At 44.6% G+C, this 14,889-nt stretch overlaps 1 protein-coding gene across 1 annotated transcript; it reads left to right on the plus strand.

The window, feature by feature from the left end:
• The first annotated feature begins 3,251 nt into the window (after positions 1–3,251).
• Positions 3,252–13,622, plus strand: LOC103904342 (ovoinhibitor). The gene is made up of 16 exons (XM_009285774.1): positions 3,252–3,306; positions 4,084–4,103; positions 4,947–5,083; positions 5,268–5,328; positions 5,840–5,973; positions 6,428–6,488; positions 7,216–7,352; positions 7,787–7,847; positions 8,629–8,765; positions 9,221–9,281; positions 10,467–10,600; positions 10,678–10,738; positions 12,018–12,154; positions 12,534–12,594; positions 12,960–13,075; positions 13,577–13,622. The coding sequence occupies exons 1-16, from the start codon at positions 3,252–3,254 to the stop codon at positions 13,620–13,622; spliced, it is 1,419 nt and encodes a 472-aa protein (XP_009284049.1).
• The last annotated feature ends 1,267 nt before the right edge of the window (positions 13,623–14,889 follow it).

A 14,889-nucleotide genomic window follows, 5' to 3' on the forward strand; every position in this document is an offset into this window, starting at 1 on the left:
CGTTAGGAAAACTTTCTTCACCAAAAGGGTTGTCAAGCATTGGAACAGGCTGCCCAGGGAAGTGGTTGAGTCGCCATTCCTGGAGGTATTTAAAAGACGCGTAGATGTGGTGCTTAGGTATGTGGTTTAGTGGTAGACTTGGCAGTGCTAGGTTAATGGTTGGATGTGATGACCTTAAAGGTCTTTTCCAACCTAAATGATTCTATGATACTATGATTTCCCTTGATTATCACAACTTCTGCTCCATGGCCCATCTGCTTTTATCCTGGGGACTGGTGAATGGTCTTCTCTCTTTCCTCTCTTTAGGGCTCCTGTTTGGCATCTGTTAGCACATCTGTCCTTTCCTGCGAGGGCCTCTCTGCTACAGCAAGCTCTTGTCCAGGCCATTTCCTTGGGATATCCCTACTCCAGTCTGCTGCTGGAGCCCTCCTGCTGCCCAGCCCTCCCACCGGGACTACAACACAAGAACTTTCAACGCTTTCCCCTGCATGAAGGTATGAGCAATTCCACTCAAGTTGTTCACTGAAAATAGTAAGATGTAAATGCAACTACTTGCAAATTACAAATCCAGATGAGAATTCATCATTCGCCTTGACATTGAAGGTCCCAAAAGAAACAGTTTAGTGTTAGGTGTAGTAACAACCTCACGCTTGGTTTGTGGATGGCAAGCATAGACAATTTCTACTTATATTTCTGAAAAACAGGTGAGTTGGCTTTATTGCCTTCTGGCCTCAAAGGGGTCGCTTCTTTTCTTGTTCTGTGTCAGTGAAATTCTGCAGAAATGGTGACAGACGACTCACAGCTGTGACTAGAGGTAACCTGGAAAGGCAGCAGAAGAAAGGAGCAGAGTGCCCATGTCCAGGGCTGCTCTGCCAGGTGGGCTTTGCAGAGCCACCCTCTCCCAACACGCCCGATGAAGGGAAAATAAATGGGTAGACATCAACACAGAGTGACTGCAAGTGGGGGTTGCACAAACACAAGAATGTAAACACATGGGGGCAACCAAAGGTCTCCCTCTTCTGCAGCTCCCTGTCCAGCCTGGGTGGGATGTGCTGCACCAGAAGGTGCAGCAGGTCCTGAAAGGCTCTGTCCTGCCAGACAAATGGCTGGTGGAAAAATCTCTGCCCAATTGCTCTCTGTGAAGCCGGCGGCTCACTTGTAGGGTTGCAGCATAGATCTTCCTTGTGCACAAGGCAGGGACCTGAAGCTGAGGCAGGACTTCATACTGAGGCACTATGTGCTTCGGCCGAGGTGGGGGACAGCAGGCACGTGCTATTGCTGCGGTGATGTTTTCTAGATCCAAATTTCTTCTGTAGATCCTTGACAGGTGTTTGCTGTTCTGTCCCTTTAATCTGTCTCCTATTGCAAACTATTCCCCAAATTTAATAACTTAGTTGGAAGAGAATTGCTTTGATCTTGACAGAACATGCTGAGTCAATCTATTTTAACTGCAGATTTGGTTTGCAAATAATATCTCCTTTCTGATAAGGTTCAGGTGTCATCTCTGTGGACATTGGTAGGAATTCGCTTGACCATGACAGCTTTTACAGAGTCGGGCAATTAAGTTGTCAAGATACATTTTCCTCTGCCAGGAAGCATTAATTGACGATAGTCTTGGCTGGAATAAGCCCTGAGAGACGGATATTGTAATCAGGATGAACAGAGGTCCTTGTAGCTGAGGCCTGCATTGGTCCAAAGGTCTGGAGTCCTTGACACTTGGTGGAACTGAGATAAGGGACAGGGCGGGAGATATCGAGGTTGAATAGCAGGGGGAAGGAAGGAAAACAAGATATATGAATAGAGATCTTTCTAATGTCACTAGAGATTAATGTAGCTGGAAATGCTGGTATTTGGGGAGACTTTAGCTTTGCAGGTGCATGCTGCAAACTACTAATATTAGCAGAGCTCCTGGATATGAAAGTAAATAGAATTTTCCATTAGGTAATCCCCAAGATCATGTTATTGTGTATTTGCTTTTCAAGTGAGAAAGATGATGGAGATTTTCTTCTCTTAGAAAATAAAACTGAGATGATTCAACACAAGCTCGGTCTGTTTAAATTATGTCAAAAACAGATCTGCAAGTAAGGATTTTGATTACCAAGTACAGAATTTGAAAGATTAGAAGTTAGTGAGAAATTTGGAGAATTTAGGATCCCGATTGAGAAGACTGGGATTAAGACTAATCCAAAGAATTGCCAAAATCTGCTTAAATTATGGACAAAAAAAAGTGTTCAGGACCAATCCAAGTTCTGTTACCTTAATAGTGGGCAAACTTTCAGGAGAAATTTGAAGAAAACTAAAGAGATAAAGTGTAAAGGGATAATGTACACAGTGAATTTTCAGGAAGGAAACGATGCCTGGGCTAATATCAATCTTTGCAAAGTTGGCTGAATTCCTAGATAAAAGAAATACAGTACATCTAGTCTATGCAGACGTCAAAAGCTTTTGGCCTGCTGCCCTGTGGGATGGTGTCACTTAGGCTTGGCGAGGTGGGTCAGGAACCGGCCATGGGGGAGGTGGTAGCAGATGAGCAGAGGCTACCATGGGAGTTATCAGCGAACAGCCAAGAAGATGGATTTTTAGGATGAAACTTAATATTTTTGCTCCTTGCTGTAGTACAGAAAAAGTTGGCATGTGGAGCAGAGCACTGCTGAGTTTTTTAAACCAGCAGAAGAGCAGGATTTCTCCCACAGAGCACAGGGTGACCTTCTGGGCTGAAGTTGCCTGGGCTCAAACTGGGATGAAATACAGCAGTGAAGAGTACAAAATCATGCTCTGAGGTTAAATAATGGGGGTTTTGGCTATCAGCTATCAGCTTAGTTGAAAACTATAGAGGAGGAGAAAGATCTAATTGCATTTAGCCAGCCGCAGGGTAGATGTGAGCCTGCAACGTGCCGCAGCCATGCAAGGGCATGACCCCCCAGGGCTGGGGCAGATCCATCTGGGAGGGCAGCCCAGGGCTGGGGCAGATCCATCTGGGAGGAAAAGGGTCCTGGCACGCTCCAGGCTCCCCTCGAGCCACGCAAAAGGCCGCTTCCTGGTATGCATGCCTGTGTCAATCATTAGCTAGAAATCTAGAGCTGGGTAAGTACGTTTCTGGCTTTGAATGTTGATGACAGACTTGGAGCATTACCTAATAAGGTGGGACCACTTGATACCGTGGTGTGCTATATATTCCTGCTCCCACCTGCAATCTTCCTCTCCGGTACAGAGAGATAGCAGGCTGCACTAAAGCGGTACCTCTGTCTGCCATGAAGGTAACAGGGGTTTTCGTGAAGGCGGCTCTAGCCCTTTGCTGCTGCTTAGGTGAGTATTTCCTGGGATATTGCAGAGATCAATCTAGCTGAATTAGAGCTGAATTTTCATTTCAGTAAAAGTATTTGGGTATTGTAATGTGGCGGAGAGCCTTATTCCATGAGGTAATATTCTTCCTGAGACAGTGTAGCAAAAAATTAGACTTCAAGACTGAGGAGGTTTCAGTAAACCTCATGCAGGAGACTGTTTTCATCTTCTTGTAGGAGCAAATTGCTGAAGGAGCAGTCCTAGTGCAGGGCAGGAGCTTGCACACGGGAGTACTGTGTATAAGGGCAAAGTAAAACTATTAGAAATGGCATCATTATTCATGTGAGCAATATGAGTGAAAACTTCAACCTCTAGGACTGCTCTGTAAATTTACTGTGCTGTTCCTGGTAAGCAAGAAGGATGAGTTTGGAGATGGACAGTGCCAGTCATCGACAGTCACTTTAAACATGCATGTCCAAACTTTTGAAAGACAAACATAAAGCCTCTTAGAAGAGGTAAAAATCCAAGAGTACCGAATTGAAAGTACCTGTAACATCTTAGGGATGGATTAATATATGTGCTCTCCCCTGTTTTATCTCTTCTCAAAAGTGCAATGAAACTTTATTTAGTAACTTTTAATACATCCTATGAACATTTACTGGCATAATGTAAAACTCCATATTTTCCTAGTCAACAACAGTCACTGAATTTAACAGTTTCATGAAAAGATTTACATATATCTTCTCTGCATATCAATAATTTGATTTTTTTTTTTCTTTTCCATCTCTTTTTTTTTTCCAGGTGTTGTCTTTGGAGTTGAGGTGAGCTACAGGTCTATTTATTCTGTTCTATTCCAGGCTTCTGGTAAAGTAGAAACAGTATGTAATTACCTGATGAGCAAGTGGATTAAATCTAATGAAAGCTTGGCTGTTCAAATAATATTTGCCAGTGCATGATTGAATGATATTGCCAATTTCATGAGAAAGTAAAAGATCCCCCATTTTTAATAATATTTTTAGTTCATTAAATAAAATAAAGTGAGAAGTAATTATGCAATCCTATTATATTAACTCTTAGACATAATTTAGTTTCTCCAAGCCAAAGGCAGTAGGTTACCTCCCCATGAGGAATACTGTCTTAAGATGATATGCTTGAAAACATCAAAGACTGTGGTTCTGATATTTTTTTCTATACAGTAAGACCCGCAGAACTGTGTTCCTTGCATAGATTTTCTGTACCTATATCATAGAGAGGAAAACAGCAGGGTCTGTGCGATGGATTTGCAGGTTCTCCCCACGCAGTTACAAGACTCCTGTAACTCACCAGAGACTGCAGTACAATTTGAAACAATCAGATTTTGAGCTGAGGGCTCTGGTGTACAGCCCGTCTCCCAATTACCAGCTGCCTTTATTAGGCACTGTCTCACCCACAACAATCCTTCCTCCGTGCCGTGCCTCCCCCAAACCCCAGCAGGAAAGCATAATCAGAAACTTCTGTAGAGAAGATTCACTCCTCCTGATTGCCTGAGCAGATTCAGAATAATACCTCTAATTTATCTCCCAGCAGGAGCTGCAGGTGCTGTGGCTGCGGTGGTGAGAGGCTGCATGGGGGTTTCTTTCCATGAAGGAGCCAACGTTGGGACTGATTCTGTGCTGCTTTTGCAGGTTGATTGCAGCCAGTATAATAGCGGCATCAGCAAGGATGGGATGGTCTGGGTAGCTTGCCCGAGGAACTTGAAGCCAGTCTGCGGCACCGATGGCACCACGTACAGCAACGAGTGTGGGATCTGCCTCCACAACAAGTGAGTATTGCTGGAAACCTAGCAGATGCCTCAGGGCAAGGGGCTCAAGGTAAGGGTGGCAGCTTCATCCCCTAAAGATGGACTGGGCAAAGGAGCATGTGAGTTAGCAGCTGGGTGCTAACACCGCCAGCCTTGAGGCGATGTGCTCTCTGCGATCCCTGGCACAGGTCTTGCTTTCTTCTAGGGAACACACGGCCAGTGTGGAGAAGGCACATGATGGAGAATGTGAGCCAAAATCTATTATGGTAAGACAAAGTCCATGGAAAACTTCAGCTGGCTGTAAAAAGGGACAGCTCAAACACCACACAAGAGGAAAACAGAATGTGCACAGCTGGTCTGCACAGCCTGAAGGGAATTAAAATCTGATGATAACCAAAGCTGAGAGGGTTTTTATGGACTATCTGGTACCATGTCTCTGTGCTTTTCTAATCTGGACTTCTAGCCTCTGTAACTGGGAATAAAATGAAAATGGGTTGGCTGAAGGTTGGATCTCAACACCTGGATAGCTCCAGCAGGATCTTATGAAGGACCTCACAAAATCCAAATCACAGTCCTTCTTGCTATGCCATTTTTTTTCAGCAGGAGAGAATTCCCACAGAACTGACTCTGGCTTCCACTTTTGATAGTGGAATTAGTTTGATGATGGATTTGTCCCCAAAGGCTGAGGGAGAGTAAGCAGACTACATAGGAGTGTTATATTTTTATATCGAAAATGTGTTGTGTTTTTTTTTTTCTCTATTCCTGCTGTTTTTACAGATTGATTGCGGTAGGTACCCAAGAACTGTAATAGATGATCGCGTCCTGGTAGGATGCCCAAGGATACTGCAACCAGTCTGTGGCTCAGATAGCTTCACTTACGACAATGAATGTGGGATCTGTGCCTATAATGCGTAAGTCTTGTGCATAGAACATCCTTCTGGAAAATTAGCAATAGTTAAGGCTCTCAGAAGCAGTTCTGTAAAACACTAGTCTGTCTTAAGGCAGGTGTCTCTGTAGGTCTCTTTGGAGCTGGCTGCTTGTAATTCTCCAGCCTACCTGAGTTTTCTTCCCCATTTTCTGTCTGTGCTCGTGAGGGGAATCACAAAAGAACCAGAGGACAACCCAGAGCAGAGCCACGAACAGATCAAAGTGTTACTTGCAACACCTAGTTACTCCTAACGCTTAATTACCATGTGATATGGAAATACCATGCATTTGCTGCTACCATCTGTGGGGCGCATTCAGACAAGTCAAGCGGTTGTAGTGTCCCACAAGGCAGGTGGGACCTTGCTTTCTCATCCCAGTGCCTAGAGTGTAATGAGAAAAGTTATTCTCAAGGCTTCCTAACCAAAGCATTTCTTTCAGAGAACATCACACCAACATTGGCAAAATATATGATGGAGAATGCAAGCAGGAGATTGTCACTGTAAGTACAATAGAAGTAAAAAATCCACCTCTTAGGGCTGTTAATAGAATCCTGAGAACCCCACGGATTTCCCTAGGGAACTGCAAGAGGACCATATGACAAGGCTTACAAGGGTCCCAGTCCATGCTTTGCTTTTCTGCACAGTGAGGGTGGATTTTGCATTCTTCCTGCTCCAAAGTGAGAGTCACCCCACGCACACCACACCAAACCAATGAAGGAGAAAGGAGATGGATATGAAATGAATTTTGGCACCAAAATTCTGGGATGAAGAAAGTCCATTCTCCAACTGATAGATAACCATTTTTTCTCTATCCTTTCAAACCCTGTGCTTAACTACAGGGAATCTGAAGTAATAAGTAATCACAGAGCTGGAGAAGCGGGGAGAAAACCAACACAAACCAAAACAGTATTAGTCAGATTTCCAGCTGGTGAAAAATGTTTCCCACTAAATTCAAGACCATTTTTTTCATGAGAATGGGCCCAAAATTTTGTACATGTTCTTCTGCCTGAAGGATCCCTTCTCCAAGATAGTCCTTTTTCTTGATTCCTAGAGAACTAGGATAATATTCAGAAAGCTCATTTCTGATTGAAGATTTAGCTTCAGTGTATCAGGGCTTTGTCCTGTTGCAGAAATAATGGAGGCTGGGATACAGAATGAAAAGGTTTTGCATCAACTTTTCTCACATAACAAGGGCTCCACCAGAGCTAATTCTCCTTATTTTGACAGATTGACTGCAGTAAGTACCCAACAGCAACCAATGAAGAAGGCAAAGTATTAGTATCCTGTCCAAGGATCCTGAGTCCAGTTTGCGGCACAGATGGCATTACATATGATAACGAATGTGGGATCTGTGCCCACAATGGGTAAGTGCCATACATAGAGCACTCCTTCTAAGTAGCCAGCAATGCTTTGCAGTCCTGAGAACCATCTTTCTGCATTTCTGCTTATGCCTATTTCTTCAAGTCTCTTAGAAACAGGACTGGTTTTGGATTTACCTTGAATTTCCTTCTGATACCTTCTTTGTGCTCATGAGGGGAAACCTTGAAGAATCAGATGGCAGCTCCTTGGATTAGTCCATGGGGTGGACAGTGACTGAACAGAGAAAGGAATAGTTCAGAATATTGCTTTAAATTGCATGTTATGAGAAGATGTGATAAGCTTGTTAATGAGTAAAGTAATGTAGCTATTCTGATACGCTCTTAGAGAGTCTGAAGCTGTGGTTTGCTTCATTTTGCACGTGACTGCGACCAAGAGGTTAAGCATTTAGTTCCTCAACTTTATTGTTTCCCTCTTCCAGAGAACACAGGACCCATGTTGGCAAAAAGCATAATGGAAAATGCAGACAGGAAACTTCTGAGGTAAGTATTCAATATAAGGCATATTTCTCCTCTTAGCTGTATCAACTGAAAGGTTCCCTGAGGCTACATCTACTCTGAAAGTGGGCTGGCCTGAAGCCTGGCTTTCTCCACATGTCTATTAAGTCTTGTCAGCCCCTTGTGTTGAGGATGACTACAAATCCCATCTGCCCAGGTGTCCTCTGGGCCCACCCTTGCCTGCACAGCCCTGGCAGATGGGCTGCATGGGAGCTAGGCACAGAGTTTTCATTACGAATTCATACCTACACCAACCTTTGGGGTGGGGATATGGAGCATACCTGAAGTTTTGATCTGAGGGTATCAGCTAAGAAGTCCCAGAGCTGGTGTCTAGGACATGCCAACACATAAATATGGAAGATGGTCAGTTTGGGCTTAGATCTTCCTTTGAGGATGCTCTTCAAATGCATTGTCAGCAAAGTTCAAATTCCTTCACTATTTTTGTGTTTTGTTTATCTCTATACTGCAGTATGAAAAGGGGACTATGTTTTTCTCTTTTTTTGCTTTTCTGGCATATCTTGCATTTGGGATTGACTAAGCTGCTTACCCTAGTGTTTTGGCATCTCACAAACTATGCAGTGCTGTGCAGTTCCTTCTGGGCATGAGAGGATTCATGCAGAACTGACTCAACCTGGTTTGAGAGAACTGAGATGTAGCACTACTGTTGTCTCAGCACCCCAGCATAAAAGACATGCCAGGAGGTTATGCGGGGGTTTTTCTCAGAGAACAAGGACTTCCCCAGGTTTAACACTCCTGCTTTTTGTAGATCGATTGCAGTCAATACCCACCAAGAATGATTAAGGGTGGTAAAGCCCAGATACGCTGTCCAAGGATCCTGCTCCCAGTCTGTGGCACAGATGGATTTACTTATGACAATGAATGTGGCATCTGTGCCCATAACCTGTAAGTACTGTACATAGGACTCTTTTTTGGAGTGACTAGCCATGGTTAGTGCTCCAGATGGCTTTTCTTTTGATACCAACATATCTGTGTCTTTTTCTGTTTCTCTTTCAACCTCCTGAAGCCCCTGTCACCTTGATTTTGTTCCCTGATGCTCTGTGCTCCTTGGGGGAGCTGTGGGAGAGCCAACTCTCAATCTGAGCACACTGTGAGGGCTGCGGTATTTGGGCAGAGGAAAGAGTGGATGGGGCTGCTGCATAGCACACAGTGAGGAGACCTGACAGAACTGTTACTGCTTAGGATTACACTTGCTAATGACCGGGGGAAGCTGGCTCGTTAGACAATCAGATGCCTCCTTTATCATATATATTGGCTATGAGTTTGGTTTGCTTTCTATGGCACCTGGGTGTCACAGGGCTTAGCCGGTGAGCACGCTAACACCAACCTCTCCCTTTCAGAGAACATGAGACTCACATTAAGAAAAGCCATGAGGGAAGATGCAAGGAGGAAAGTATTCCTGTAAGTGTAACTAGCTATAAAATAAGTGCCATCTCCTACTCTCTCTCCAGTCTCCAGGAAGACCCTGGCTGGGCTCAGTGCACCCACCGTGCTCCCGGATGCATGGAGGGGTGATGCACGGGGCTTGTGCTGGTGCTGCGGTTCTCCCTACCTGCTCACAGTGGCTGCTGCCAAGGTGCTGTACATAAGGGCAAGAGAGAACGGGAACAGGCCGGGACTTCAGAAACAAAATGTCCCAGTACTGCAGATCTCTGAAGAGAAATTATCAGAGGCAGCCCAAGAACCATGCAGACCATTTTAGCACAGTAGGAAGGGAAGACAGAAGGCTATGTTAGATGTCCATGTATTCATTCAGTGCTAGGATTTCCATTGCACTAGACAGTCAAGTTAAAAAATCCTCATGCTCTGGTCAGCCACGAAAAATCTGCTCTCAGGTATGCATACAGAAATAGCTTTATTATCCTGCACAGTAACAAGGTGTGCTGATAATATCTCAATGCATTTATTCTGCTTATGCAGAGCAGCTCTAAAGCACCGAAAATAATTTCATGCATCCTGAGGGACTGCTATATATTTTCTATAGTAAAGACACATTGTTAAAATGTTGTCTTTGCTTTAATTTGCTCTTGGACCATGTGGGAAATATGGGTAATAAGAGACACTGCATTGGGGAAACTATGCAAAATGACAGTGAAGTGTCAGTGATGCTTAGCTAGTGTAGATTGACTTCCAATATGTGTTTGTCTATTTATCCTCAAATATTTAAACTGTTAGATTTTATATATTGTAAGTATTTTTGCAACAGAAGCTGGTGAAACAGTTCTTGCGGCTGTTTTGAAAAAGCTGAAACAAAATCTCAGATTTAGTTAACTATGTCAAGCTGGACTTAACGTCAAACACTTTAAATCAGATTCCTTGGGTTAAATGCTTGTTTTAAAACTTGCATATGTACTACTCTAGGAAAATAATCTTTTTGGCCAGCTGTTCCTTTCTTCCCTCTGTTAGCAGACAATACCAAACCCAACTACAATTACTTAATTAATTTATAATGGAAGAATAAACTTAAGCTCTGATTTCCTCTGACAGAAGCCTTTAAAATCTGGAGGATCAGAGTGGACAGACTGCAGATGAGCCACTCTTCCATCTCCCAGCAGCTGACCCAGCATTGTTATTTTATCTCCCCAGGTTGACTGCAGCACATATCTGAGCAATACCAAAGCCGGTGAAGCCATCGCAGCCTGCCCCTTCATCCTGCGTGAGATCTGTGGGACAGACAGTGTCACCTACAGCAATGACTGTGTGCTGTGTGCCCATAACATGTAAGCCCTGGAGGTCACCCCCTGAGAGCTCAACAGAGTTACTTGTGAAGCATTTTTAACTCTGCTTTCTTTTCCAGTGAATTTGGAACCAATGTTGCCAAGAAGCACGATGGAAAGTGCATAAAGGAAGTTCCCCAAGTAAGTGAAACCTAAAGAAAAATAAGAGCTTGAGCTTGAGCTGGTGCTGATTGCATAACTTGAATAAATGCTGGTTGGTTTTGATGGTGTAGCCTCTACCGGGGGGGGTCACAGCTTGTGCTGTCCTTCCTTTTGCGGGTGAATATCACCCTCCCAGCAGCAGGAACATTGTGCACTTCCTGCACGCAGTCAGGAAAAGAAAGAGGAGAGGACAGGTGAGGAATGAGTTATGAGACAGGTAGCATAAATGATTGAAGGCTTTACAAGAAGAAATCCCTTTCCCACAGCAGTTTATCATAGCTGCCACAGTAACTTAGCAGTCTGTTTTGGCAATGTGGGAAGGGGACGCAGAGGACCCAGGGTATCCGGTGCCTTCTGGATGCTTGCATTTTACAAAAGTATGTTCTGCAAAGATTAGAAAATTGCCTGTGTTTTGAATACTGATACCTAATGTACCCAGGGCATTTAAACAGCTCTCTGGTTTTTTTTGTAAATGCAATGTAATCTAATGTATACCAACAATGAGTCTTGTAAAAATACCAGATTAACTGTATTTGGCTAGCTCTAAACTATTTACACTCACTGGGGAATAGAAGAACAAAGCCATCTCATTAGCATGTGTTTGAAAGAGTCAACATCCTGAGTCAGATATTTCATTTCTATACAAAGAAACTATGAAATGTCATTCCTTTGTTTCCGAGTACACTCTGTGCTCAGACCGGGTGAGATACATAAATCAGGGAGGAAGAGTTCACACTGGAGAAACTGGGAGTGCTAAAACGCAAGGCCAGTTCTTCAACCAGTGTAAATCATCTTCAACTGCTGTCAGTCCTGCTGGCAGATTTCAACACTTGGAGCCATCCCGTTGCAACAAAAGGCCTGTCAGCACATGTCCCCTCTGTTCTTGTGGGCTGTGAAAAACTCCTTGGTCACAGTCAGCTCTCTCCTAAGAAGTGCATAAATCATGCCATTTTGATTTGCAGATTATTTCTGAGCTGCATTTTGTAATATCCCGGTAGGTTCAGCAAGGTATAGGGGCATCATGATAAATACAAAGCTGAATGAGTGATGTCTACCTTCAAGCCTTGATTCAGTCTTCTCCAACATAAGGCTATGAAAGGAAATTGCTACTTTTCCATGAAGAATGAGTTAATATACAGCCATAATTTGTCCTATGGCAGATCCTAAAAGGCAGAGGCATAAGCAGGGCGGGTTGTGTCCAGGTGCCCTTGCACAGAGCAGAGCCTGTGCCGGAGCTTTTACTGTCTTTGTTCCCCAGCTTGACTGCAGCCAGTACCCAACTTCCACGCTGAAAGACGGCAGTCAGCTGATGGCCTGCACGATGATCTACGATCCTGTCTGCGGTACCGATGGTGTCACTTATGCCAGCGAGTGTACACTGTGTGCCCACAACCTGTAAGTACTTGTCCTTCTCCCTGGGGGATGGCAGTGGTGGTGGTTGGATCCGTCCTTGAGTGCCAAGTAATGTGCAAGGGCTCTCTCTGAAACCCTGTGCTGGATGGGTCCTGTCTGTCTACCCCTGTTTTCCTGGTTGGTGTTTGACATGAGTGTTCGACCCCAGAGCCCCACAAAGTGGGATGCATGAACTGGGGAGAGCGTTATTCCAAAAGACACGTGCCTGGTCCATGAGGGCACATTCTTGCTAATGCTGTGTAGGCAATGCTAAGTTAATTAATCTGAAAATCTCCTGTGCGCTATGTGGGAGTAAGGTTATGTTCTTGCACTGCAGTTGTAATGGGGAAGGTTGTGGCTAACGACAGTCGTCTTCCTCCAGGGACCATCGGACTAATGTTGGCAAAAGAAAGAACGGACGCTGTGAAGAGGATATTACAAAAGTGAGTGGGAAAGGATGGGAACGAAGAGTGAGGTCCAGGGTCTGTTACACTCATGGGGGACTGTCTTCTGCTCTGGGTTACAAACTGGGGGAGTGCTGGTGTGCAGACCTGAGGAGATCCCTTGGGAATTTCACACTGGTCATAACACAGCCAACATCCATCCCATTGCGCTGTAACTGTGCAGGAAAAGGTGTGGCAGTGAGCAGAAATAATAGGAGATCACATCTGCCACCAGAAAGAAAAGTTGAGTTGGTTATTATGATGTTACAGACAGTTTCATTTCTCAGTGGGGTGTCATTCCTTATGCTGGGGGGACCACGGTTTTCTCTCAGGCAGAGAGACTCATGTCTATCTTCCGTGTGCAGGAGCATTGCAAGGGCTTCCAAGAAGTCTCTCCTATCTGCACCATGGAATATTTGCCCCACTGCGGCTCTGATGGCAAAACATACGGCAACAGATGTCTTTTCTGCAACGCCTACCTGTACGTACAAGAGCAAAACCTTTCCTTTCATGATCAATTCCTGTACCTACTACAAATGCAGGGCTGTTTTCATAATGCGTTTTTGATTAACTGCTTATGGGCATATACCGGACATTTCTTGTGGTGCCATGACTTGTGCAAGGAGATGGTTTTTTTGCATTTTAAGGGAAAATGAGAAGGGCCCATTTCTGTGATCTGTACATGGCCTCCTGTTTGTTAACTTCAAAGATATTTTAGTCATTTTCACCAGCACATAATCTGTCCCACAAGCTTATCAGGGCATGTGGAAAGTACTTCACCGAACCAACTGGATTGTATCAAATGTGTGAAACCTTTCATCTTTCCTTTAATGATAATAATGAAAGGGAGTATTTGGGCTTTTGAGACTGTTCTTTATCTCCAGTCAACACTAAAACAACATTTGGGCTGGTGAAGTGAGGAACAGGGCTTCAGCACTGTATATGCTCTGCATCTAATCCTTCTCTCTCCTTTTCTCACCAGGGCAAGCAATAGGACTCTCAATCTCGTGAGTATGACTGAATGTTAAGTCTGTGCTGGAGTCAAGCCCAGGAGGACAAGCTGCCCTGCATGTGACTTCCCATGGGCTGATCTTCCCCAGCAACTTTCCTCCAGTTTGTGTCATTCCTTAGCTCCTGAAACATTTGTTCAATAAACTCACTTGGCAACATTTCTCTGTCTTAATGCTATGTCTCATCTCTTTTGCCCTTTCTCCTCCCTGACACAGTACTTCTAGTGGTGCATATGTATTTTTCTATTGATGTTCTGCTCTACCAAAAAATGTGGGTAAATCTTTTCCTGCCATGTGACAGTGCCATCCCTGCTCTCATGAGGGCCTGGCCTCCCCTTGGAGCTCCCAGGCACTTCCTTACTCCCCAGAGTCTCCCTGTCAGTATTAGCCTCATCTAACCTTTAATATCTCTGTATGACCTGATCATGGACTCCATCTTTATAGTCAGCACAAGGAGACATTCACCTCAAGGGCATGGTCCACCTCCTCTATAGGGCAATGTCTAGGACGTCAGTAGTGGTTTGCTCTCAAGAAGAGCACTTTCTTGCTGTGGGCTAGAAAGGGAAACTTGCTGCCTAGCTCAGAGGTGACCCTCTCCTGGTTCCCACTGCCTGTGCAGCCTGTCCCATGGAAGAAGCAGCAGCTGCTGTCAGGAAAGGTGATCTCAGCCTCCCTCAATTGACCTCAGTGCCGCGTTATAGGATATAATCTACAGGAGGGGAATGTCGAGCTCCCTTTAGGGTCACAGACAGCAGAATATCTTGATTTATTAATGCAACAGAATATCTCTGGGTCTGGTGGGCAGAGATCACCCCTGGGGTGGGGGACAGCCCCAGTACAGCCATCACTGCAGCCACCTGCCTTCTAAAGCCATTTGGGAAGGAAAAGGATGCAGAGGTTCACTTGTGACCAGTTTTAACTGAATAGATAGCAAGTAATAGGAAAGCAGTTCTGCCTGATAGTCATGTTTTGCCTACTTTTTTGAGGCCAAAGAGCTCAGGACCTGGTGATACAACTGCTGTCACTTTGGTGTCCGTATGGATGGCAGGGAGGTAGGGAGACCTGGGGGCTGCCCTTCATCTGTTGGCAACATACGTACAGCCACCACCACTAGCTCCACACCAGGTCACCAAAGCTATTGCAAGTCCAATATTTCATAGAATCATAGAATAGTTTGGGTTGGAAGGGACCTCTAAAGGTCATCTAGTCCAACCCCCCTGCAATGAGCAGGGACATCTTCAACTAGAGCAGGTTGCTCAGAGCCCCGTCCAACCTGACCTGGAAT

This window comes from Aptenodytes forsteri, unplaced genomic scaffold (genome assembly GCF_000699145.1).
Source record: "Aptenodytes forsteri isolate BGI_AS27 unplaced genomic scaffold, ASM69914v1 Scaffold54, whole genome shotgun sequence".
Classification (NCBI taxonomy): Eukaryota; Metazoa; Chordata; class Aves; order Sphenisciformes; family Spheniscidae; genus Aptenodytes; species Aptenodytes forsteri.